General features: G+C 45.1%; 2 protein-coding genes across 3 annotated transcripts; both read right to left on the bottom strand.

Annotated features, from left to right (window-relative positions):
- Positions 1-314: 314 nt before the first annotated feature.
- On the bottom strand, positions 315-14,546 carry elk4 (ETS transcription factor ELK4). 2 transcript variants are annotated; one of them, XM_064305000.1, is made up of 6 exons: positions 13,784-14,545; positions 10,810-11,020; positions 8,597-9,328; positions 7,797-8,021; positions 6,149-6,268; positions 315-4,651 (listed from the first exon to the last, which is right to left on the bottom strand). In XM_064305000.1, the coding sequence occupies exons 2-6, from the start codon at positions 11,014-11,016 to the stop codon at positions 4,553-4,555; spliced, it is 1,383 nt and encodes a 460-aa protein (XP_064161070.1). In that variant the 5' UTR covers positions 11,017-11,020; positions 13,784-14,545; the 3' UTR covers positions 315-4,552. The 2 variants fall into 2 exon arrangements, with proteins under 2 accessions (XP_064161070.1, XP_064161069.1); XM_064304999.1 differs by lacking the exon at positions 315-4,651 and adding an exon at positions 5,708-6,019 and having other exon boundaries at positions 13,784-14,546.
- Positions 14,547-18,898: 4,352 nt separating this feature from the next.
- si:ch211-117k10.3 (Krueppel-like factor 15) lies at positions 18,899-25,561 on the bottom strand. The gene is made up of 3 exons (XM_064303961.1): positions 25,095-25,561; positions 22,565-23,756; positions 18,899-20,682 (listed from the first exon to the last, which is right to left on the bottom strand). The coding sequence occupies exons 2-3, from the start codon at positions 23,623-23,625 to the stop codon at positions 20,514-20,516; spliced, it is 1,230 nt and encodes a 409-aa protein (XP_064160031.1). The 5' UTR covers positions 23,626-23,756; positions 25,095-25,561; the 3' UTR covers positions 18,899-20,513.
- Between the last annotated feature and the right edge of the window lie 2,315 nt (positions 25,562-27,876).

Here is a 27,876-nt window from a genome sequence, read left to right as displayed (position 1 = left end):
CTCCTGGCACATCCATCTTAGAGATGGAAAAAGGATCGTTTTATTGTACCTCCCAATGGGCTGCACACTTTAGCAATAAATGCATACGAGGTGAAAGACTGATGCTCGGGTCCACCTGACGCATAAAGATTCATGTTCTGCAACGTTGTAATTCTCATGTCAAAGTACAGTCAGATTGTCACTGTGCACAAAGGGTTTTCTCACACGAAACACACACGCACACACACTTTCACTTTAACAATGTTTTTTTCTCACAATATTTTGAGAAAATACCTACCCCCTCACCCCCCACCCAAAGACATATTAAGCAATCATACATTTTTCAGACGTTTTTATATACTTCTTTCCCCACATACAAAAGCCCAAACACAAGTCTGTAAACATGTGAGAAGTCTGAACACAGAGTACAGCTGCAGAACACAAAAATCAAACAAACAGAGGAATACAATGATACTTTTTTTGTCATGTTTGTTTTCAAACCGCAATGCAAAATGTGGGTTTTCAAAGTGATTCAAATGAATGGGAGGGAAGAGGATTTGAATGTATAATTAATACTGCTTTATCCAAAGAAACACTCCCAACTAAACCAGAATTTCCAGTGTTCAAATGTGCATTCACACTGCTTTACTTAATGTGAACTTTTACATACCAACTCTTAATGAGTAAAATCTCTAATAGGGAAGGGTATGTTTAATGTTATTGGACTATTTACCCATTTATATTTATGAAAACCAGTTAAAAATACATGTAATTTCCTATGTCAGGTATTGACTGAATTGTATAAATCTAAACCGTGAGAAAATAAGTCATTCTTACTGGGAGAGAAAATGTAATTTATAAAATTTATACTTTTTCAATCTAAAAAGTACTTTTCTTGGAAATATAAAAATCCTGATTTAATCAATAAAAACTGTAGTATAAACTTAATTAATTTGTGCATAGATTTCTTTTGCTGTAAGTATGGGGGATTGGGGGGGGGGGTAGTACAATTCTGTGAATCTAAATCACAGATAACACACACAAACATCAGTTTCAAAAATAAATTTCAAAACAAAACAGAATTCAAGACTTAAAAGATATGCACCGCACTGTCTAGTTACACAAGGAACCCCAATAGTCTTAAGTGCAAATATGTCACACTTTTGTAAACGGTTAAAAAAAAAGGAGCAATGTACAAGTTCAATAAGGCTACACTGTCAAAACGGTAACATCACAGAGGGAAAACAACTTCACATCTCACCATACACTTAAAACAACTTCAACTTACCACACTGTTTGGCCAAGTCCTCAAACAACTTATAGCAGACATACAGAACCGCAAAGAGCAGCGCTAAGTGTTCCTGCTGGTCTTTTACAGTCGTCAGTTAAGATCTGCAGGTATGCATAAAAATTTAAGTGAAGACAGGGACTTTAAAAAAAAACAACATTTTTTTAAAAGAACATTTTTGTAGCTAATCCTTTTTTTGGTCACATTTATGCGATCCTCTCATTTCAACTGCGAAATAAGGTGAAAGGAAAACAATTCTAGCTTGTGCATTCATTACGATGCAAATTGTTGTAGGGACGTTCAGGCACATAATAGTGAAGGAGTGTGTGCAGGAACTGTACATACACGCACACTCAAAACGGGAGCTATGGCTGCTATCGGAAATATTCCTGCAAGAAAGGGTTTCACTGGGGGTGCACCTGTGCCTGTGCAAAGCTTCCAGTGATACGCTGGCAGCTGCTGTTCAGCTTTACAGTACCTGACACTGGCAAGAGTCCACGAAAACGCAACACGGCACTTTAGCAACGACGGAACCCGCCTGAAGTACCTGGATGTTTTTTCAAAAATACGAGCCTACGGCTAACAACACCTAGCGTAACACTGGCAGCCTGGCCCGCGAGAAGACTGCATTCACAAATACAGAAGTCACAGGCGTTCTTTGAATCCGAGGAGCACGCCTGCATGATGTTGTAGCGTCGTTGACTTAACACAAGGGATCTCAAACTGAAATCCTGGAGGTTGTGTGTCTGCTGGTTTTCGACGTGTCCCTGGCTCTTGAGTGCTTAACGCGAGTCAGTGATTGGCTACAAGGGTCTGCACACCTCGTGCTGCCAACTGAAGGGAAGCCACGAAAACCAGCAGCCCTCCAAGGACTGGAGTTTGAGACCCCTGACTTTACACGACCATACCAGCCGAGTCCCCAGGTTGGCCTCATCAGTCCATTCTTCTCTGCGCTCGGGCCAGACCCCTCCAACAAACACCGAAAATGTTGGAATCTGCCGATACCCGTTCGGCGCGGTCAGGACTGGAATAAAGTTCTTGGAGAGCACGCAGAGCTGCGGCTCCTCGCTTCGCTTCATTGGCCTGTCGTGTCTAGTTTATGGCAGCAGACGTAAGGCATCATGCAATCATGGCTGTGTCGCTCACAATGCTGCTCTGAGGAGAACGATCAGTTATTTCCTCTGTGGGAAACGTAAAATCGATCCATATATCCACTGCGCTCATGAGCCTGTATTAAATTTCTTACTTCTATTTGGCAGCAAAAACGACTCTTAGAAGAATATAGCCCTACGGGGATATAAGTGCTTTTACCTGAGATATTGCACATTAATATATTAAGTGAGTTTTGTTTGCTTTTTTCCCCCCCATAAAATATAAATCACCACTTTAACATGAGTCATTACTGCCGGGCCTTGGCAAAAATAGTGAATTTAAAACAACAACAAAAAAAATAAATAAAATAAAAACGAATAGCGTGTAAGAGAGTCCCAGTCGCTGTCAGAAACATGGATTTCTGCATGAAGCGACCCCGAACGGACCAGAGTAACCCACCGCGCCCAGCAGACCACAGACAGGCCCTCAATTCCACCCGTGAAGACGGTGGGCCGTCGGTTAAAAAAATCCGGCCGGGTCACGAACGATGACTTCAACCAGTCCAATAGGAACAGCTCTTCGCTCAAGCAGACCCCAAACCACAATTCGCCCAGGGTTTAAAATTCCAGTTACCACGGGATACGAGTCTACTCCAGTTCGCCCCGATTGGTCAAACGACATGAGAGATAACTGCCATCACAGCGACTGAGTGATGTCATCTACGTCAAAGGCAAATTGGAGAAAATGAGTTTTCCTACCAGACCTCTTAATTCAGGAAAGGACTATTCTAAACAATATATCTACTCATTTAAACATTGACATTTCACCACCTTTTTCAGGTTATTCAAACAGGATAAGTGCTCTTCGAGAATTTTTTTCTTTCATTATGTGTCTATAAATAACCTGGTATATACACTACTTCACTTCCATAATGCCCATGGTTACGCACCACCAACCTGAGCTCCGTTTGGAAAAACAAACCCAAGTAAATGTAGCCATCGCCAGAAATGTGCAATACAGAGTACGGCAAAGCTTAATTTGGTTTAAAAAACAACAACAACAACAAAAAACAAAACATGGAGCGGCAAAAAAACTAAGTCAACACCAACAGAAGCTATAAACAAACTTGTGAAACTCAGTTGAGCAAGTGCAGCGAGACAAACTCGCATCTTCATTCGAACCCTTCCCGACTTTTAATTCCTCACAACACTGTGTCTGTGATGGAAGTTTTTTTTTCTTCTTGCCTATTCAGCTCACGAAAGTGATTTTGCTACGCACGCCACATGAACGTAATACACTGAACGGGATAAGCATCTGTTATGACGAAAAGTACATGACATAAGTTAATCATAACAAGCTGGATAACACCAAAGAACGTCACAACGGCATCCAAGTGGCGTATGAAAAAGCAAGCTAGGGTTGCCATTTACGTCACATTAAGACATTGCGAAGGAGGTTAAGGTAGCTGGTTAATTGCACAAAAACAATGCATATCTGTTAAAAACGATATACCTGCGTGGAAATAGCCATCGTAGTAAATGTAATGCCTTGATCAAGACAGGCTCCTTTTCCTACTTAGAAATTATGGCCGAATCAAAACTCAGCTCCTAACTGCCGGCAGTCAGCTTTCTTGTCTGATTGGCTGGCAGTGGACAGATCTGCGCACGGGCCATCTGCGATCGTACGATCAACATCACATTGGACCAAATCGACCCTTCCTGGATGTCCCACAGAGATCTAGTAGCATCAGAAACATCAGAAATTTCCTTCTGATTTGCATAAGGCCCGTGTGAAATTTTAAGAAAAACAGGAGGAGAGGTGGAGGTAAAGTAAATAATGATTCCAAACCCCCAGCCCCCAGACCCACCCAGATTTCACAGAATATTTTTGAGAGGTTTGAAGCTAAGATCAGCCGGACGCGACCTCTCAGTCTGAGCTCCCCACGGACGTCTCGGACAAATCTTCCCGGAGTGACATCACTGCGGCAGAGCATAACCAAATAACTGTTGTGACTCTCTGACTTTGATCCCTCCCCCCTTTTTTTTTTTTAGCCCAATCACAAGGCCCGATTTGGCGTACACACTGAGATTGGCGCACGTGTCCGTGACAGTGGGACGGGATGGACGGGAGGGACGCGGGTCAGCATTGGGGGGACCGTTCCTGGGGGCCGTTCCTGGTCTCCGGGCTCTTGCTCTAGGTCTTCTGCGGATCCGGGGAGAGGGGCCCGGGCGTGCTGGAGCCGTCCAGGCTGTGAATGGGCAGCTGGAACTGAGTGTTGAGGACAGAGGGGAACTGTAGAGCACAGAAGAGCGTTACTCCGTCAGTACCGACTCCTCCGCTATTTTCACCCCAGCTCCACCAATCACAGCAGCAAGGCGCTGTCACCAGGAATTATGGGCCCCGTGAAAACAACTCACTTTGGGCCCCACCACTCCAGGCCACCCCATCCCTGCACAATTACAGCGCATTTGTTTGAGGGGCCCTGCAGTGCATCAGTAAAATAGCTGGGCTTATTATGTAAAAATGAGAAAGTTGTGTAAGTTGCTCTGGGAAATCTAAATGCCTGCAATGTACTGTAATGTAATGTAATGACTTAGGCGCGGAGTTGTGTAAAACACAGAAACAGACAGTAATAGACAAGGTGTGATAGTGTGGTGTATGAGTATAGATGCCTGGCCTGTAACTTGAAAGCTTAACCCCTAGATTGGGTACTGCAACTGTACCATTGAATTGAAGGCCTCACCTTAGCCATTTACGAAAATATCCAGCTGGCCAACATGGATGACATGCATCACCCTGTAACAGTGCAGTTGTCCTTTAAGCCAATATACAATGATGTATTAATGAGAGGACTGAGGCACAGCACTGGCTGCACAGGTGAGACTCACCTGGAACAGGGTGTGTGAATGTGCAGGTGGGACTCACCTGGGACAGGGTGTGCAGCTGTACAGGCGGGACTCACCTGGAACAGGGTGTGTGAATGTGCAGGTGGGACTCACCTGGAACAGGGTGTGTGAATGTGCAGGTGGGACTCACCTGGAACAGGGTGTGAGTGTGACTCACCTGGAAAAGGGTGTGCGTGCGACTCACCTGGAACAGGGTGTGTGTGTGACTCACCTGGAACAGGGTGTGTGTGTGACTCACCTGGAACAGGGTGCGAGTGTGACTCACCTGGAACAGGGTGTGCGTGTGACTCACCTGGAACAGGGTGTGCGTGTGACTCACCTGGAACAGGGTGTGCGTGCGACTCACCTGGAACAGGGTCTGTGTGTGACTCACCTGGAACAGGGTGTGTGTGTGACTCACCTGGAACAGGGTGTGTGTGTGACTCACCTGGAACAGGGTGTGCCTCACCTGGAACGGGGTGTGCAGCTGTACAGGCGGGACTCACCTGGAACAGGGTGTGTGAATGTGCAGGTGGGACTCACCTGGAACAGGGTGTGTGAATGTGCAGGTGGGACTCACCTGGAACAGGGTGTGAGTGTGTGACTCACCTGGAACAGGGTGTGCGTGTGACTCACCTGGAACATAGTGTGTGTGTGTCACTCACCTGGAACAGGGTGTGAGTGTGTGACTCACCTGGAACAGGGTGTGAGTGTGACTCACCTGGAACAGGGTGTGCGTGTGACTCACCTGGAACAGGGTGTGCGTGTGACTCACCTGGAACAGGGTGTGAGTGTGACTCACCTGGAACAGGGTGTGTGTGTGACTCACCTGGAACAGGGTGTGTGTGTGACTCACCTGGAACAGGGTGTGCCTCACCTGGAACGGGGTGTGTGTGTGACTCACCTGGAACAGGGTGTGCGTGCCCTGGCGCCGGGCTGGACTCAGCGGGGCCACAGGACTGAGCGTGCTCCAGAAGTGGATGTTGGACAAGAGAGGGCTGGGAGTGAGCAGGAGGGTAGGTGTCTGTACGTGCACACACACACACACACACGCACGCATACACACACACACAAATGCACGCACGCACACACACACAAACGCACACGCACACACACAAACACACACACGCACACACACACACACACACACAATCGCACGCACACACACACACATACACACACACATGCATGCATACACACACACACAAATGCACGCACGCACACACAGACACACACACACATGCACGCATACACACACACAAATGCACGCACGCACACACACACAAACACACACACACAAACGCACACACACACACGCACCCACACATACACACATGAAAGAGAACATTTAATAAGCTTGTCAATACACTGGTGTAAGTTTGCTCAATTGACTCTTTCTATGCACAACAAAACAGGGGGGCTGAATGGGGGGGTACAAGAAATATCTCCCAATATTTTATATGGACACAATATACACTACTTTATTTATGAGGCATGTATTCAGAAATAATAATTTTAGTGACTGTGCTCATGGTTCAATTCTCATCAATTAGCAGACAGAGCAAAACAAGCCACCAAGTATTCCCTCTTATTTTTAAACTGAGGACTGCATGTCTTATGATAATGAAATCAGTGATGTATAATTAAAATGTCACTTTCTTTTAGTGTGCACATTCATTTGCACACTGTCAGTCAAGATGCAGGTTCTGAAGTAGCTGTGATGACACGTGGAATCTGTCTTCGTTAGTTTTGCTGATAAAGTTTTTAATTAGTATATCAGGGGAATATCGTCACGGGTGGGACACAAGCTGAAAAACGAGCTGCAGATATCAATTTTAATAAATCAGATCAGGCAATTTTATCACGGAAATTAAGCGCTATGTGGATATTACCCTTCGGCAAGGTACTTCATCCCAACTGCTTCAGTAAATATCCAGCAGTAGAAATGGATTGTATTAAAAGACTGTAGTCTGCCTGCAAGTGACTCTGAATAAAAGCATCGATTAAAAGCCCAATTGTAAATGGAGATGGGGATGCTCGTATTGACTACAGACACATTTTTCAACCACAATTTTTCAGTTGTACATTCGGGGGATATAACTCGTGTAACTATGTAATCCTAACTCAATTTACTTGCTGTAAGTACTTAGTCAAACAGTAATTTACATCATTAATTTGTTGCGACGTTATATTTTCTTCCCCAATAATATTCCCTGTGTTCTCTCTCTGGCAGCTCTCTGAGGCCCCCTTGTGGCCGACCAGGGGAAAGGGGAAATGTTTTGGGGAGTTTTGGGTTTTGGGACGCTTGTGTGCGTTCCCTCAGCATTACATTTACATTACATTACAGGAATTTAGCAGACACTCTTATCCAGAGCAACTTACACACCATTTTACATTGCATCCATTTATACAACTGGATATATAATGAAGCAATGCAGGTTAAGCACCTTGCTCAAGGGTACAACGGCAGTGTCCTACCCAGGAATCAAACCTTTGGGTTACAAGACCAGTTCCTTACCCATTATACCGCACTGCCTCAGCGGGACACTGACCTGCAGGATGGCGGGAGTGAGGGAGGCGGTCGGGAGGGAGGGGCTGGACAGGTTCATGGGGCTCAGGTCCGAGCCCGTCACCACCAGCGCGGGGGCAAGCTCCAGCCCCCTGGGCTTTTTCGACTTCCCGTGATGGGCGCCGCCTCCGGCGCTTCGGGGGAACACAGAGTTCCCCGCCTCGCGCTCCGACGATGTTGCATTCTGGGATGCGGGAGCCGGTTGAACCTAAAAGAGGAGGGGCAGGGGATTGCAATGTGTGAGTTGAGTGCATCACAGTGGCTAATCATCTGCTGGCTAAAGTACCAGGATGTTCATTACTTCCTAATTTTATTTATTTTCATCAGACACAAACCATACAAAGTTTGCGGCAGATTAAAAATAAATTTTTCATAAAAAGTAGGCAGAAGGCAGGAACGCTGCTCTAGGTGAATGGCCTTGTAAACTGAACTGGGCTCTACAAAGGTGCTCTTTGGAGGGGCTATTTAATGTTCAGAAGAAGAAAAAAATCCAAAGCACTCTTCTGATTGGTTAGAAGCTAAAAGCCTTATATGGCATGTCACTTTAGGACAATTAAAGATGTCTTCTAACACACCAACGCATTTCGGTATTTTCCTTCATCAGAGTGTGTCCAGTTTGTTAGTAGGCATTTTTAATTGTCCTAGAGTGTTCATACTCATGTTCAGGGGAAAAAAACTAACTTGTCCCAATGCATTTTCCTTGTAGACTTTAATCCTAGGTAGCTCGTATGAGAGTTTGAGAGCCAGGAAGAGAGAGACAGTGTCCTTCTCAACACAGCTGACCTGCAGCTGGATCTCAGAGGGCTGCGATGAGATGGACTCCATGTCGCTGTCAATCACCAGATCCTGGGAGGAGTCGGGCGCTGTGCTGGGGGTGGGGGAGCGGGAGGGGGAGGGCACGTGGGTGGAGATCCCCTCCAGGTGGAGGCCCGGTGACAGTCCCGCGGCGGACGTGTCCTCCCCAAAAGCACCGAAGGTTCGGGGCAGGCGGCACTGCTTCACCGCGGCGTCCTCCGAGGGGGGCGGGGCTTGAAGCGGGTGCGCTTGCTGTGGGCGTGGCTTCGCCTCGGAGGACTCCCGAGCAACAGATTCGGGAGCGACCGGCGGCGGTGGCGTGGTCCTCTTGGCCGGCGAGCTCCCGAACCTGATGACGGAGGGCGCCGGGTCTTGGCTGGCCCTCCTCTCGCCCGGGTGCTCTGCCTTGGCGGGCCTGAAGAGCTGGGCCCCGGCCTGCAGGGAGGTGAGGGTGAAGGTGGTGTACAGGCCCGAGTGGATGTAGTCGTTCCGGCTGGGGGGCTTCCCGGAGCCGTGCCCGCCCCCTGTGCCCGCTGTGCCCGCCGTGCCCGCCTCCTCGCCCCCGGCTCCGCCCTCCTTGTCCCGCTGAGTCGGGCCCCTCTCAGAGCCCAGCGGCTCCCCGCCCCCCTCCGCCCTCGCCGCGGCCTCTCCGCTCAGGACGTCTGGGTAGGACACAAAGCGGTACACAAACTTCTGCCCGTTTACCTTCCTGATGATGTTCTGTGGGCAAAACCAGGAGAAATAAACAGTGGTTAGATTAGCTGGCCGCTGTGCTTCACAACCAAAAAACACAGTGTAAATAAACCTAAAAACCGGTTTTAGGGCGTCTGAAGACACTTAATTTTCTTATGTCACAGAACTTTCATGCTTTGTCGCACAGTGTTGATTGGACAGCCAAATGGAACACCGAAATTCATTGTCATGGATACGCCATTAAGATGCGGCAACTTCCCTCTCCTGAGTGCAAACAGCAAAACAAGAATTTCCGTATCTTCGCTTCGACAGAGCTGAGCTCCAGCAAACCTACCATTACGCGTGCTGTTCACTGGGTTTGAGGTATGAGGGGAGAGCAGGAACGCGAAAAACCTCACAGCTCCAAAAGTGGGTCACGTCCAATACCACATCCTGAACACACCCTCGCCCTCGCCCCCGTCCCTGGCCTGCCCGGACACGCTTCCGCCACTGTGCCAAAATATCTGCCCATCGCAGGCGTGTGAATGACACACATCCTCTCCTGGCAGTGGGACCTGACGCAGATAAATCTGCACATTACAGGACGCTGTGTCAGACCCTGGAAGCCCTCATTCAAATGCCCTGCTGGCAGATAATCCTGGGATAAGCTCCTGCAGAGCCCATCAAATTTTTTTATGACCAGGGATAATAAAATGTGGGTAAGACAAATCACGACATCACCTTACACACAGAAGGCCGTGGATGTGGCCCTCGCTGAATCTGCCCGGCGACAGCTGATCGGCTGAGTCTGACATTGACGGATTGGTCAGAGCCTCTAAAGTAATTATGGATGACTCCTAGCCTGGGCTAACGGCTTATCTTTTCCAAATTCTCATACCATTATTCTTGCCCAAAAAAAACTGTTTTATTTTGTTCTACCAGGGGGGGGATGGGGTACTTACTTAAAATAAGCACCTTTTCCAGAATTGCCACGAGCCGATAATTAATTTAAACTGAAAGATAACGAGAGAGAATTGATACCTGTCTGGTCTGAGTCTGTCAGGCTTGCGCTAGTGTGGGGTGTGTTTTTCACAAAAGCGCGTTCTGGCTATGATTTCATGCTGCCTGCGCACATTTGCAGGACGTATTGTCCACCGTGCTCAGTTAACATTGTTCGATTAGCCATTACCAACAAATCCGCTGATTGGTGGAGCTCCCTTGCGTGAGGCCAAGCCGTTGGTTGTCACAGTGGCAGTACAGCTCACCTTGTCATAATAGTAGCGCAGGGCACAGCTCACCTCGTCATAATAGCAGCGCATGACACAGCTCACCTTGTTATTACAGTAGCGCACGACACAGCTCACCTCGTCATAATAGCAGCGCAGAGCACAACTCACCTCGTCATAATAGCAGCGCAGAGCACAACTCACCTTTTCATAATAGTAGCGCAGGGCGCGGCTGAGCTTGTTATTACAGTAGCGCACGACACAGCTCACCCCGTCATAATAGCAGCGCAGAGCACAGCTCACCTTGTCATAATAGTAGCGCAGGGCGCGGCTGAGCTTGTCGTAGTTCATGCTGGGCTTGTTCTTGCGAGCACCCCACAGCCTGGCCACCTCCTCAGCCTGCAGCAGCTTGAACTCGCCGTCTTCGCTGGTCCAGCAGATCAGCTGCTCGTTGCCGGGGTCCAGCAGGAGCTGCAGCAGGAACTGCCACAGAGTCACCGAGCTGTCCATGCCACTGGAGGGGGTGGGGAGAAGGGTTTTTATTACTCATTGATTCATTTAGTGTGGGTGGGGGCCAACCCTATTTTTACGTGTTTTTTTGATCCACAAGTTAGAAGAAATACTACAAAGTACTCCACTTTTTTACATGTGAGCAGCGATGTCTTATGGGGGGGGGGGGGGGGTGAGTGACAGGGGCCCTTTTTATCCATCAGTTATTTACAAAATATTTTATTTACAATGTACTAATAAAATGAATGGGTTGTTTTTTGTTTTCTTGGGGTGCCCTGGGGATGTGGGGGGCCCAATGTGAGATCTTTTCATGGGGCCCCAAATTCATGGCGGGGCCGCAGCATGTGATGCCTGGTTCCGCTCGTTACCACCACCACATTGTTGAAGTGACCCTCTGAATTTGCACTTGCTCTGAGGCCATTTTGCTTTCTGGAGCCTTCTAGAGATCATTCATGCAGCTGCTGTGTTTCTTCCCCAGAATAAATTTTAAAAAGTCAGTCTGTAATGTCCACAGAAGATTATAAACCTCAGGACAACAGCCTGGAACAGTGGCTCCCAAACTCAGAGGATTGCAAAACAAAATTGCTTCCTGACGGTTAAAAAAAACTTCCAATGCGTATAATTTACACCAGTCAAATTACACCCTGCGCTGGTTACTCCGTACTGCACTCGACAGGCATAAATTCTGCCGAAGAGCTCAGACCTGCCGCGCCGACTCCAGCTAAATGTGCGAATTAAAAACGAGCCTCAAAGCGGGCAAAAGTGAGCAGATCCACTGCAACGTGCAATTAACATCAGACCATGTCCGGAGCTACCACTTGGAAAAAGGTCAGAGCCGCGGCCATCGCGAACGTACCCCCATTGCGTACAAAACAAAGGATGGGCGGGAAATTAACCACAGTTATCTGTCCCCGTCACAAATAACCCAGGCAGCAGGCGATGTGAAAGCGACAGACTCTGGGATCTGTCTGACCCAAGCCCGTACTTTCCATTCTGTCTACGACAAGTCAGATTCATTCCGAGCGGGATAATGTGTGATATTATTTCAAAGCAGACTTAATTCAGACCAAATCTCACTTTTTTTTTTTTTGGTCCCATTAAAAATAAAGGCTAGTTTAGCTTAGCCCTGGACTAAATTGAGTTTTGAATGAAGAATATCCATTCAAAATTGTAATTAGTCTAGGACTAGTCTTAATCTGTGTCAGTGAAACTGGTCCAAAGATACAGTCAATAAACAGGTTTTGGCCTTATATAATGAACAGTGCACTGCACACCATTGAACAGTAGGACATTTCAGCTTTTAGCCCAGAATGCATGTTAAAATCGGAATGCGTCTCAAAAAGCCGTGGCGCTATATTGGGCTTTGGTGTGAACACTGATCCGTAGAAGGAGCCCTGCTTCCTGTTTCACTGCGGGTATATTGGTGTGTGTGTGTGTGTGTGTGTGCGCGTGTGTGTGTGTGTGTAAGAGGCTCGAATTAAAATAAATCTGCCTGACTCATCCCATATCCAGCTGGAATGCTGGGTGCAAAAAAACAGCCCCCACACACAATCTGACAGGGCATAATGCTGTCGCCACAGGAGCAGAACTGTCCATAATGCCTGTTCAATTAACTTTTTTTTTTCTTCCTTTTTTTTTTATGAAATCACTTCTGAAAAGGCATTGTATGAAGTGCATTATTATTCTCAGCTCAGGAGACTTAAGTTAAGGAATACAGCACTGAGTATATAGCTTGAGTATGCCTATAAAAATACATTGGCAATCTTTATCTCTGAGCTTCAGGGAAACCATGTTAACTCTACAACTCTACAAGAGCTGAATCTGTATTCTGAATTTGCTGTACAATTTTCTGTACATTTGCTGAATTTACAGTACAGTCAGCTTTGATAAGCAAACTAAGGTCCAATGTTTGTTCAAATGTTTCTTTTTATTTCTTTTTTTAAAACCGTCACAACAGAGCAAAGGCCTACGTGACTAATAAAAACATTTGTTCCCCAACTTTATTTGAACTTCATGAATTATGACTAATAAATTAATAACACTGCAAAATAATTGCGCGTGACGTTTGGATTGAGTTTTGGAACAATAATAAACCAGTGTTAAGATCTAAAGAAATTAAGAGCTAGATGTGCTATTAGTATAACATATTCTATTCTGACTCAAAATTCATTATGAAATCTACAGAATCTGGAATTCATGTCGGACTGTCGTTTGACTGTCTTCTAACCAACAATGATTGCAATATTTTAGATAACCTTTTACATGCATTATTGGTTGTTCTGTTATATCATACGTAGTTCTATAATCAGTGACTCTTCATAAAAACATACACAGTAGTTAGGTAGTTGAACGTTGCCCGAATAATTTAACAGCCACTTTCTCTCACAAAACTCCATTGTTTATTGCCAACCTGTAGGCTACAGTAACTTGACATGAAAATGGGCCACGAAGGTTGCGTACGAAACCAAATTTGCTTTTCCTGATGCCATTCAGATTGGAAGCTAGGTTTTTCTTTTTTTTTAATGTATCTTTAAGGGCATTTTAACAAACTGTTTTCCAGACAACAGTATTGCAACTGCTTTGACTGTTGTTCCATTCAAGTAAGGCTGACATTAGGCTATTCATTTGCATTCGAGAAATAATCGATACGAATCGATACGATTTTCTACAGTTCTGTCAGTCATTCTGGATTAGGGCGTTTGCTAAAGTGATTGCAGTTCCGTAAATGTAATGTAAATAGAAACAGTGCACACGTTGTGATACTCACCACACCAGCCTAGCCAAGATCCTTACTGAATATGGAATCCGGAGTTCCACTGCATAAATAAAAAGTCATGCTAAAATAACCGCGCAAAGCAATAGGCTACTGTAGACGTAAAGAGCACTTAAGATTGACAGCTAAAAATTAAAACGTTTTGTGTTGTCCTCTTAAAACAGAGAAAAATGACGTTTCAAACTGCAGGAAATTAAGGCCATATTGAGATCACTTCCTTTTTGTTTGCATCTCTGGGTGGGATTTCGTCGCTGGTTAGCTGGCTAGTTCCCGCTGTAGCCCTTCCAGGTCTAAAAAAAAAAAATCATAATCCTGGAATCGCCACTCGGCAGGCCTGCCCAGACGACTACATTTAAAAAACCGAATATTTCACATGGATAGCTGCAGTTACAAACGGTTGCAATAAGACTGCAAAATATAAGCTATCTTTCTAAATAGTTCTTAACAAAATGACACTAAACTAACTAGCTGCACGCAGACAAACTCGACACTCTCCAAGCATGCGTGCGTGGGAAGCGTTTAGTCTACTGTATGAAAGAGAAAAACAGCTAACAAGCTACGTTAGCTATGGTGTTTCATTTGCTCGCTAGTTGAATGTGTTATCATCGGAGCTAAAAACGTGAGGCGCGTTTGCTTTAATAATCGTGAAGCAAGTCCATATTTAATGTTTCATTAATATGCCTTTTTTCTTCAACTTTTACATTTCATTCTATCAGAGCGGTTCCGCCTGTTGTGAAGCCGTGGTCTCCCCCCGGGTCCTAAATTCTGACAAATTGAGCAGTGTATTTATTGTAAAATGCATAAATCCCGGATGGGTTTATCAGATTGGCTACTCATTCATTGTCAACATAACGTTTGTAAACAAGCTGTTGTGGTCATTTCCAGATTAAGTTAGATGCTTAGCGCATAGGGTTTCATGTCGATACGCAAGAAATATTCTGTCATGTGTTAAGTTATCAATTTAGGTTAACTTAACTGAAATATGAGGCCAAGTACTTAACGGGGCTAATTAAATAATCGAGACAGTGGCATGGATGCAGCCACACTCGAATGTGTCTGCTATCTGTTATGTTTGTCCACATGTTTTTAGTATGAAACAAAAAAAATTTCGGTCGCTTGTCGGCCTATATTTACAATTCTTGCTAAATATATGTATATATTTTGTCAGCCATTAACTACTGGTAATTCAGCCTTTGCAACTGACTTGGAGTTCCATATTGTCTCACGGTTTTTGTATCGTGGAATGACAGAACGTAATGTCAGATTGGAAAGAACACTTCCCCATAACGAAAAGTATTCCATAACAGAAAGAAAAATATTTTTGAGGGAAATAATTCTGATAATTCTAATACTGATATTTAAACTGCCACAGTATTGTACACTTTTGGAATATTTCCAGCAGATGGCGCTATTTGCTTGCATTTGTACTGATCTAAACTTTGTGTCTGTATAGTTCAAAGAAAAGTAAAACATTTTCTTAAATAACTACTGACGCATCGAAGCAGACATTCAAAAGCGTTTAAAACGGCTGAAGCCAGTAATATGTTCAGACCCTATAAACCCGGTGATTGTGATGGTGTCATCTGCTTCTTTTTGCGTTGATGTAAATCTAGATTACCTTCTTGATAACAGTATATGTGAAATAAGCATCATGTATCGTAATATAGAGCATCTACATGTAGGTAGTATGATAGGGATAGCAAAATAGGGATGTACTCCTGAATCATGACGTGCACACTGTCCTGTGTAGACTACGTAGGCAGTTCATGTCACGGTAACTAACCGTTTATCACACCAACCAGGCAGAACTGACGGATGTCTTGAAATGTCACGCCTGTTCCCGGGTACCGATGTCTCCGATGACATATAAGAACAAGAATTAAAACTTCTGCCTCTAATAGCGGGTGGAATTCATTATAGATAACAAGATAACCGCTTCCGTTGGCTTGAGGTATTCAGCAAGAGAGGCAAATTGTTTTGCAGCTGTGTATATTAGCAATGCAAACAGATATGGGAGTGAGGTATTCAATGTGGCAAACAGACTATCCCATTTTTTTGGCATTTGGCAGGCCCATTTATCCAGAGCAGTTCACACACTCACACACTTACAGTCTTTGCATACCATCCTTTTTATACAGCTGAAGCGTATTTACTGAAGCGGCTCACATGAAGTACTTTGCTGTAGGGCACAACGGCAGAACCCCACCTGGGTACAACTCTGGAATCACAAGGCCAGCTCCCTCAACGTTATACTGCAGAGGCGTCAATTTAAAGATGGAAACAGAAACAAGAGTATGTATGCATTATAAATAAATACATAAATAAATGACAAGACTGCAGATAAAATTACTAGAAGCAACCCCCTGGGAGATAAATAACCTAAATAACCCCCCCCCCACACACACACACACACACACCCAGTCAGGTGGTTAGATAATGGGTGGACTCCAATCTGAAGCAGGAGTTTTAATATTCAAAATCTTCTTAAATTGTGTTTAATGTTTCATGAAGTAGTCAGGATGACATTCTCAAAACATCCTTGTGCTTTACCCTTTAAGGAGTAGTATTTCTTGGAATGCTTCTTCTAAATTCTTTTAAAAAGTAAGTGTTCTAGAACTCCATTGTTTTCAGTTACCAGTAGTAATTGTAACATCAGCATTAGAATATTCAGGTAAGAACATTCTAATCACATTGTGATCTTACACCTTAAAGGGTTACCTGCTTTTTTTAAAAGAGGTTTTAAAATATACTTCTCTGGCCTAGAGAATCATCAGTGTCCTATTCTGGATACATAAACTATGAATAAAAACATGTATTTTGATTTGTTGACATTACATACAGGTGGTTAATTAAAAAAAATAATTACTTGGCCAATGTCGGGCAGTGCAGTGTTGTATTTCTTATATAGCAAACAGGACTTCATTCATTCATTCATTCACTGTAGATGATTATAGGTCAGTAATCCCATAGGCTGAAGCAGAATAATGTTCTTTTTGCCTTCTTTGTCTGTTTGCGCTCTTTCAACACACTTGTTCCTCCTGGTTATGGTTATACACTTTGTTGTACGTCGCTCTGGATAAGAGCGTCTGCTAAATGCCTGTAATGTAATGTAATGTTTGGTGGTTGGGGGGGGGGGGGGGTGGTATGTAATAGGCATGTAACCTCTAGATATTTAAGAACTAAGAAATAAATGCTTGTGTGAACATAAAAGACAACTGTCCCCCTTCCGTCTTATTGACCGCGAGTATTAAAGTGTAGTCTGTTAATGACTAGTTTTCAAACAATCCCTCCTAAGCACTGATCTGTGATAGAGGCAGTCTGAGAAGAACCGTTATTAATAGCCAAGTCATGCAAGATTGAATTACTGCACGACTCGTCAGAGAACTTTCCTTTACGCGGAACACGAGAGTTCCACACCTGATCTTTAGTTCCAAACTGAAAGCACGCGCTGCATGAGAACTGTGTTCCGCGTATCAGAGCTCGACTTTGGAACGGGGAAATGGGACGCATACCGTGTTCATTTAAAGAGTAACAAAGTGGAAAGCACATCTGGATCTTATCCAGAGCGATTTGCACAACTTTTTACACAGCGTTTTACACTGCATCCATTTATACAGCTGGATATATACTGAAGCAATTCAGTTGAACGACACTGAGTCGTTCTACTTTTATCATACACATTACTACATACAGGCATTGAGACGCTCTTATCCAGAGCGACTTGCACAACTTTTTACACAGCATTTTACATTGCATCCATTTATACAGCTGGATATGTACTGAAGCAATTCAGGTTAAGTACCTTGCTCAAGGGTACAACGGCAGTGTCCTATCCAGGAATCGAACCTTTGACCTTTCGGTTACAAGCCCAGTTCCTCACCCACTGTGCTACACATAGCAGACTCCGGTATTCCAGATTGTACATAGCTGGATGTTTACCAAAGCAATTCCAAGCTAAGAGCCTTGGATGGCGGTACAACTTAAGTGCAGTTCCAGGGAATCCAGCCTGCAATGTTTTGGTTTCAACTCTCCGAGCCACTATATGGCAGGCCTGGCTTTTTACTCGCTTTCTTACAATTGAAGACTTAACAGCACCGTATAGTAGGGTGACCAAGCCATTTATTAGATTTGAAAAGACGAAAAAGAGGGTGGGTGGACGTTATGAACATAATACTAGGTTATTTGTTTATATAAGGTCTACTGAATGAGTAAAACCTAACCAGACATTGTAGTAATTTAAAAATCCCACCTGGGCGAATATTTTCGGTCTCAAAATCAACGGAATGAAACGTCTGGGAAAAAGAGGATGTCTGGTCAGCCAACTGTGTAGCCGAGAAGGGTGATGTCAGAGGCGCGTAGCATCAGCAATTCAGGAAGTAATCTGAGTCCTACATGTACCTCTGCAGATTATCTCATGTTCATCACAGTAAGTCTAGATTTACAGCACTTTCCTGAAGACGTAAAGCTGACTGGGCAGCAGCCGATTGGCTGGAGGACCAAACTTTGACCTGCAAGCATGTTCAAAGCTGTTTTGCCACAATCTGACAATGCCTGCCTTTGCCTAAAACTCTGCCCTGTCCTTTTTCCACTACATGCACCTTGTTACTCATACCTCTGCAAAAGCATAAAAAAGGCAATGCTTGACAACCAAAGATCATCAATCCTGTTTTGAGGGTGGCTCGTCTGATGCTGAGCAGTCAAGTCTCCAAATAATTCTCCCACATTTATCATCGCGCCGCTTTGGCATATTTCAACAGCAGATTCAGTGTTCGAATATGCTCGCACTGGCAATGTGCAAGCCCACCACATTGCTGTACGGGCAGAATCATTTCCAAGACACCCAAATAGGTCAGAATACAATAGATCTGCTTCAGAGACCCCTTGGCGCTGTTGTCTGGCAGTGGAACAATAGTCTGAAGTTGTTCTATTGTTCCCAGGGTTCAGTCAGCCAAGACAGTGCAGAGAATTATTCAAGTTTCCCTCCCTAGGAAATACAGAATAGCTCTGGGAGAGATGTATTGGAAGAATCGCACTAACACAGTATCTTTGCCCACTTTCTAAGGGTGAAATGTTTAATGTTCAACGTATGCAAAGAATGCCACAGGCCCGTAATTTCAATGTTTGGTTTATTGTAATTTACCATCGTGTACATAGGAAAATAGTCTTTTTTTCTGTTATTCAAAAATATATAACCTATACTTCATTATGGTGATATTTTGGATGGCTTCACTGATGAAAATGACAATTCTTGGTTTCTTGTAAAGGCAATGTGATGCATTGACATGTGCCAGCCAAAGTGACAAAGCCAATATTTTTTTTAAAATAAATAAAAGGGGAAAAAAACATTGCAAAGTTCTGCCCTGCTTGGGGCAGGATGTTTATTCCTCACATCCTCCAGAATAATGGTAACTTTAAAATGGATGGTGGCTCAAGAGGTCCATGGAACCCTTATTCCGTTCTGTGACAATGTAGTAATGCTGGGTTAAAGAGATAATATACTCTATCTCTGCATGAAGTTAGGATTACATGATACTGACTAGGAAACTAATTGCCATTGACCGGTATTCTCAGCACTTTGGGGCTGAAATCCATTGTTTTTAAAAAAGAAATGGCAATTTGTAGCTTAAAAATGGCAAGACAAGGTAGATTCCAATACCTGCAGAAAAACAAAAAACAAACAAACAAAAAAACCCCACATTTTTTAGCCTGACTACCCCAACCCCGAAGAAATAATTAATAATTTTTACATACATAACAGTGATTTCATTTTCTCAGGAGATTTTTTAGAATGACCTAAAAATAGCGATAACAGCATATATTTCAAACACATTCTGTGTGTTAGACACATATTCTTTCCTTTAGGAAAAAACCAAACTGATGATATTTTTCTTCAGATGAAATCTTACTGAAATATACTTTACCCTTCAGTGTAACCAACAGGTTTTGGCTTTTTCATTCATAAAGCACGTTATTAGCATACGGATCAGTGAAACTGACCAAACACTGTTTGAAATTGTAAATCAAAGTTGAGGGGGAAGAAAACATATAAGCATATATTGCTTTGACTGTGTCTGAGCCATAGCCAAGGAAGGCCTATGAAAAGTTTGTAAAATAGCTTTATACTTGGTAAAACAACAATGGGATAGCTTCATATCAAAAGGAGACAATCAGCTGCCTTTTTCAAGTATAAATGCATAGCTCTTTACACATGCTTTGGCTATGCCTCAGGATGTTACAAATGACATGGTAGCAAACAGAATTAGCACAAAGACTCGAATAGCTGCATTCACATAATGTAGCTTACTCAACTTTTAGGGATTTAGGGTACAATAACCTACGCCCCTTATATGAGCAATAGGGTCTCATCTCGGGGTTACAATGGCCAGAACGAACAGCTGTCGTGCTCATTCACAAGGCTGCTTAAGAGAGTACTGGGAACCAGGTAAAAAATCACAGCTGACTGCCCTGCCCTAGCTAATAACAGGCAGGAACAGGCAGACCGAAAGCACCAAGAATAGCCAAAAAAAAAGAAAAAAAAACCCCCAAAAAACTGGACAATCTGCTCTTGGGTAAAATTGAAGGCACTGAGGAAACTCAGCAGAAATGTATGGGTCGGTAGTGCTCTTCGTGGCCGGGCTGGGCCAGGGTGGTGGGGGAGGGGCCGGGGGAGGGGCCAAGGGAGAGGGGGAGGGGGGTGGGTGGGTGTGGGTGGGGTAGGGGGCTGTCAGCAGCTGGCCCGGACCAGCCTTCCAGGCCTCGGGCTCCGGTGCACCTTGGTGTGTTTGGACAGGTGGTCGCTCCGAGCGAACTTCTTGTCGCACATGGGACAGGTGTAGGGCTTGACCCCCGAGTGGGACCGGCGGTGGCGGGACAGCTCGTCGGAGCGGGAGAACCTGCGGAGGGGGGAGAGGAACCGCGAAATGTCAACACCCGCGGTGCGCACACAGCGCTCCACATCAGCCTCCATGTCCACTCAGCTCATCCGCTTAAAAAAAAAAACACCAAAGTGCCCCCAATGAGAAAATAACTTCATAACTTGTGTGTTTTACAGCTCGATAAAAGATACTAACTTCAATGACCCGATTCAACAATATTCTTCTATATATTTATTTGAAAATATTGGAGGTCATTTTTAGATTAATATAACGATAGCAGGTAGGATTATTGCTTATTTTATTTGCAGAAACAGTATACGTTTGGCTCCAGCATGCATTTACAATTCGGCTGATTTAGGGCGACCTACCAGTAGTGTCCTAAATACAACTAAAACCTTTTCCAGAGGCTCGTTTTAAAAAACAAATGATTTACATTTCAAACAAAAATTGGGAAGCACGCCACCAATTACTTTTTCAGCAGACCCACATTGTTATACAACAACACCGCATCCTATAGAAGTCGGCTTGCTGTAAATCAGCTCATACTGTAAGTGCAGTGTTAGATAGAGCACACCACACACGTTAATATGAGATCATATTCCTGCTTGCCTTTTTACTTACTTACTTACTTACTTACAGCCTGGGCTGGCTAGGTCTTCTGGTTCTCTAGAGTACCACTGTAACCCTGCACCCAGACCCAGACATGGTTCTATATATAGGGGAAATAGTCATATAGCACGTATAATGCTGGCATATATATGATATCTGGTCGCAGAGGTTACAGTGTAGGTGCCTGCTGGGTGAGTCAGGCTGGTAGGGCACTGTGCTAGTGCATGGTTGGGGCCCAGATTGTGGAGACCTACTGGGCCCCGGAATTCAGACCACGGGCCCCAAATCTGGGCCGTGCCAGTGCTGACCATGGCGCTGCCTGCAGGGCAGTACCCAGCTGGTGCGAACGTCGACCAGGAAAAAATGGAGGGGGGAGGGGTCATTGGGATCGAGCAGTGGCAACCCCCTACCGGTCGACCGGATGCCCACAGTCTGTCCTGTCAGGCTGTAAGTGAAGCGTCCTGCTCTTGCTTGTGTCTGTGCGAGGCTGACTTGCGGACGATGGTGCCACGGCTAGAAGGGGCAGCTGGCATCACGTGCTTCAGAGGAGAGCACACGCTGGTCTGTGCTCTCCCAGATCGATAGCGGACCTCAGCAGTTCAGCGCTGAAGACGATTGGGACTGCGCGCTCCAAATTTGGGGAATGACAGGGAATAGCATTCAAAGGTTAAGCAACGGAAAGGGCACAATATGAAGTTGTGCAACTTTGAGCTGGTGCTCTGCAGTTGGGACTGTCTGGCCTCTGCCTTTTTAAAAATTTCTAATTCATCAGAGATTTGGAGTTTAGCTCCCCCCCCTTTTTTTTCTTCATATCTACCCGACGGTTTGCATTTGCTCTTCATTTCAGTGAAAATATGCAAAAATTATTTTGAAATACTATTTGCAAATAAAATACAAAATGGTGCCTTTAGCAGCCTGTGCAGCAGTGTCATGTGTGCCAGCATGACGTACACCAGTGGTACATGCGCCAGCGTCACGTGCACCAGCGGCACGTGCGCCAGCGCCACGTGCACCAGTGTCAAATGCGCCTGCGTTACATGCGCCAGCATCACGTGCACAAGCGTCAGCAATATGTGCACCAGCATCACAAGCACCAGCGTCACGTGCACCTGCGGTACATGCACCTGTGGTACATGCACCAGCGTCACATGCGCCTGCGTTACGTGCGCCAGCGTCACGTGCACAAGCGTCAGCAATATGTGCACCAGGATCATGTGCGCCAGCAGTACATGCACCAGCGGGACGTGCGCCAGCATCACAAGCACCAGCGGTACGTGCGCCAGCGACTCACCTCCAGCCGCAGTCAGGCCAGGCGCAGGTGTAGGGCTTCTCCCCGGTGTGTCGGCGGAAGTGGGCCTTCAGGTGGCTGCTCTTGGTGTACATCTTCTCACAGCCAGGGTGGGAGCACTTGTGGATGCGCTGGGTCTCCGACGGCGCCTTGGCGGTGCGCGGCGGAATGGCTTTGACCAGACCGCCGCCGCCGGCGCCCGCGCCGCCGGGCACCCCCAGCGTCCGCACCGCGATGGGCAGGGGCGCTATCTTCACATACTTTTGGTCCGGACCGCCAGGCTCGCCGGCCAACGGTACGAGCGTGGCGGGGGACATCTGCTGCAGCAGGGTAAAGTTCTGGCTCCCGCCCACGCCCAGCACCAAGTGCGCCACCCTGAACCCGCCGCCGCTGCCGCCGCCGCCCGTCTGAGGGGGGGGCTGGGGGGGCGGGGGGCTCAGCTGCAGGGGCTGAATCTGCAGCACCACGGGAGCTCCCACGAGCACTTGGGGCGCTGAGGTAGCGGGCGGGGTAGCGCTCTGCTGCGAAGCGGGGGCTTCTGGGACAGAACCCGCCTCCGGCTGTTCGAGTCCGTCGGGCGCGGCGGGAGCGGCCGCGGGGGCGGCTTCCGGCCCGTCGTCCGGGTCCGAAAGACCGTCGTCCGTGACCTGCTCCATCTTCTCCCTCAGGAACTCCTCGATCTCCTCCAGCGTCGGGGAGAAGTTGCTGGGGAGCCGGGATCTGAAGTCCGGCAGCCTGACGGTCGCCCCCCCGCTGGGCCTGTCCTCGCCCCCCGCTCCCGTGGACGTGAGATAGAGGCGCAGGAGGCTCCCATCCTCCCCCGGGCCAGGGCTGACGCTGGACCCCGCGTCCTGGGACACGGGACTGGGACAGGAGCCCGAGCTGGACCCCGAGCTGCACTCGCTCTCCTCCCCCTCCAAAAAGGCCAGCGCCCCCAGCCCACTGTCCTTAAAGGGCAGCACCGCGCTCCTGTAGGTACATGCCAGCGGCGCTCTTGCCAGGGTCCTCATCGAGTCATTGCCATTGGTCAGGACTTCTCGGCCACTTACTGAGACCATTGGCATCCAGTCGGGAGTCCACTACGTGGTGGTGGGGGGGGGGGGGGGTCAGGCCTTGTATATTTTAAGAGGCAAAACTCCACCCCCCTCAAAAAAACAAAAACAAAAAAGGAAGCAGATATGACACAGCAGATTACCTGCAAAGGAGAGCGCATCATTAGTCATTGCACAAAACTTTTGTAACTCATGATGATTTACTTATTTATTTGCACTCGTTTTTTCCTATTTGGTCACAGCATTACAATTTAATAATGGGCTACACCAGGACACAAACTGCATAGAACTCTTACTTACACAGCAAAGGTATAGCACATAAAGAGATTTGGCGATAAACAAAAACTCATGATAAAAAGAAAAACGGAATTCCTAAATAAACGCTTGGAGAACCACGAGCGCGGACCAGACCGCGTGAAAACACCACCACCTTTGCAACGTGACAAAACTATGTGTATTTACTTCGACCCGCCCCTCTCCTCGTGTCATTGGTCCGTATAATGACCAGTACCGATTTACAAGTCTCTAATTGGTGCCTCGTGCTGCCAGTCGTCGGTCAACTTTAAATACTGTCAGTCTTTAAAAAAATACGAGCATATGTCTTCGATACAGTTCGAGTTTAAATAACTCATAGATAGAAATGTTTTTTTTTTAAACTGGTTGTGAGACTACTGAAGTTGGATAACGCAAGCCATCAAGACAAGTGTACGGTCCCACACGAGGAAAATCGAAAACGCATAGATAAAATATTTGTTTGGGGTTGATTCGTTCTCAGTTTCATTTTGAATACATATTAGCAGGTTATTCCAGTGAATCGGGTTGCTAATTTATGCAGCGATGCACTGTGCACTACGGTCGCTGAAATGACAGTGAACAAATAAACAAAGGTATTTCATTTTTGAAGCTACGTCTCAGTAATTGTTGATTACAGTATATTTCAAACACAATTCTAATAAAGACTGAGTCACGAATTTGCTAAGCTATGGAACTAACAAGCCAGTATCCAATTCCACACTACTGTCACAAGTAGCGAGATACATTACAAAGCTTCGCATGATCAAGACTCGCGCCGCTAGGACGCTTGCCAACTAGTTGGCTGGCTTGCAACGTCTGCACAGTTATGACACGATAGCTAGCAGATGTTTGCTAGCTACCAGGCTACATGGCCCAAGTATCGTGCGGACCTCTTTTCGTAGTTTGGGAGGTACACAATTAGCTAGCTAATTTTGTGAAAGTAAAAACATAAAATATTTCACAATTGGTCATCAACATTGGCTAACTGACGTATACTGCATGTGCGAAGCAACGACCAATTTCAGATATGCACATGGGTAAAGTACAGAGTTGCATACACAAACTAGCAAGCTGGCGAACTTGACATAGTAGGCTGGCTAGCTAGGTAACATAAATTAATGTTGTACCATTTTGTCGGACCAGTAAACTAGCTAAGTAGCCATCAGGAAAAGACAATGTCGACTTACCTTAATAAGGCTTTCTTAATCATATCTTTCGATGTTTTCTGTTTTCTGTTATTGTTATTGAAAAGGAAACGTCGTTCCACAGTTCTATGTTGGCATTCTATCACGATGCAGGGCCCATCACATGACTGCAATACATTGTGGCCAGGGGCTCGGATCCAATTGCACCCTTATGATTGGTCATTGAAGGGGAGGCTCGACCTGCTGTGTGAGGTCCTATTGGTTTTCTTCAAAAAGGCACGCAAAATGGCTTATGACTACGTCACCTGTTCTGTTTTCTCTTTCCCTCGCGTGCTACTTGTATTATTATTTCGCTTAATAATTGCGGCCATCAGATGCGCGCGAGAGAAGGCATCAAGCCGGAATACACCTTAAAAGAAATGAAACCGGCAAGTACCGTGGCCAGGGAAATGATACAATAGGCCTTTACGGCGCACCTTTCTATATTTATTTATTTACTTATTTACTTACTTACTAACTTGTTTCAACCTCGGGGAGTCAAGAGTATTTTTATGAGAAAGGAAAAATATGTAATTTCCCACTGTTTTGTGTTCTACTGCGCGTCATCTCCTTCATACACGTAGAATTAAAGTATGCAAAATGTGCATTTAACCATTTTTGTAAATTTGTAACTTTTTTTTATTCTAAATTTTAAAGCATATTCAAATCTTTCAAGCATCCATACATCCTATGATTTCACAAATCAGTAAAAAAAATAATCGACAAAACAATATAATGTACTGCAGAAACTGCAGTGGCGAGTATGTCCATGAAACAGTGAATTTTAATAAACTGTGTAAGCCAAGAAGAACAACCATGCCAAATACAGGCCATGTAATCCATTTCAAGCCTTCGCCTGCGTTTAATGGGCCTACAATTCCGACAAAACAGATGGAACCGATAAATTGCTGCCGGGAGTTGGGAAGCCTTTGGCCGCAATTCGATCCACATGTCCTTAAATTTGACTAACCATTAAAAGCAACAGTCTGGCCAGTTTAGTGATCATTAAAACTAATACCGCTCTGAGTTTGGAAAGGAAAATGTAATGATTGTTTTTTTTTTTTGTTTGTTTTTTTTTTAACTTATAAGTCAAAGTTAAGGACAAATATTTATTTAATCATGGCCAGAGGCTCGCGAGTTTCCTGCAACACTTTATTGGTTACATCTGTTTTGTAGGGCTTGTCATGTCGGCGTGGAATAATGGTAAGGAAACTGAAACTTCCCAAGGTAGGCAACTACTGCTGTACCAGTGAGCAAGGTACGTAACCTGAAAAGCTTCAGTAGCCTACACATCCTGCTGTACAGATGGATGCGCAAAAATGCTAAAGTTGCGCAATTTGCTCTGGGCAAAGAGTGCGTCGAAGTGCCTGTAATGCAAATGTAACACGCGACTTTGATCTGAGCTGGGTTGAAAGCGTATAGATGTTAAATAAACTTGCAATAAATCCCAGTGTGCCGAAGTTAATCCAAATTGTTTACACGTAGTTTCCTTCGTTGTTTTTGGGCCCACTGTAGGCCTACTATCAGATGTGCAGATGATCTCTTTACTGGAATTCTAAAGCCCCCCCCCCCCCCCCCCCCCGAGTCATTATTTCCCCTTCAGACGTTTTTTTTCTTCTTCAATTTTTTTTTTCATCGCAGAGCCAACTGTAGTTTTGTCTTTGAACTAGCCACCCTCCAGCCTCAAGTCCAGGCCCCATAGATATAGTCAGTGTAACAATATAGTCAGTTTATTGTAAAAATAAGAGTACGATAGCTATATGCATCATCTTTCCTCACTCCAATCCGCAATATTGCCAGCTCACTAAGAAAACAGTGTGGATTTACCCTGTAAAGAACCTGCTCTGAAGGAATTCTTTATAGATTTAATGTCAATAAACGGATCATTAAAGTAAATGCATTTTGTTTGCAGTGCTGGTCTGTCTCATGCTACTTGTCAGCTGGTTACTTGTATTATTTAGCCGCAAAGTAAACACCATCATCCAAGATGATATATATATATATAGCTCTGTTCATAAGAAAATAAAAATTAGCTGCAAGTTCCAAAAATAAGCAATAAGCACATGAAAGCAATTAAATCTGAAGGCCTTATTTAAAAGAGCCCGGAGCATTAACTCTCATGTGGCCAAGAACTGAATTATAAAAGCTCTTGGCCCAAACAAACATGTTTTATCATGACCCTACTATTATTGTGAAGAATGTTGGGCTGCATTTAATTGTATTTGCAACAATATTTTTTTTCCCACCACCTTTGATACAATAGGGTTTTAAACACGGCCTATAGTTTCCCATTTCTTCCGGGGAGAGCCTGATTAACTTCACTCTGATTTGCTTGCTAGAATTCCACAATCTAAGTTAGGACGACCCGGGCCAAAGCACTTCCTCTGTACTCTGGGTAGCCAGAGCATCTGGCCTGCAGGCAAAAGAGTTCACTCTTAACAGTGTTGAATTAGGCAAAGTACTCTGCTCAGTGATACAACAACCAGGCCCATCTGGATTTTATACAGCAACGAATCTCCTGACCTCAGGTCCACTTAACCAGCGCATCACACCTCATCCGGTCACTAGGGAGTCCCTCCACAATATGGCATATCTGTATGGAAGATTCTGATCAGTATTTCGCCTATAGGACTTGCATTACTTTAAAGTCTTATCCAGAGAAACTTATGCAACTTTTTACTTAGCATTTACATTATCCAGTATCCAGTTATACGGCTGGATTAATACTGAAGCAATGCAGGTTAAGTACATTGCTCAAGGGTACAACGACAGTGTTCTACTGGGG

Source organism: Anguilla rostrata, chromosome 13, assembly GCF_018555375.3.
Source record: "Anguilla rostrata isolate EN2019 chromosome 13, ASM1855537v3, whole genome shotgun sequence".
NCBI classification, from domain to species: domain Eukaryota; kingdom Metazoa; phylum Chordata; class Actinopteri; order Anguilliformes; family Anguillidae; genus Anguilla; species Anguilla rostrata.
Note: the sequence above shows the minus strand (reverse complement) of the source record. Positions and strands in the feature narration are given on the sequence as shown.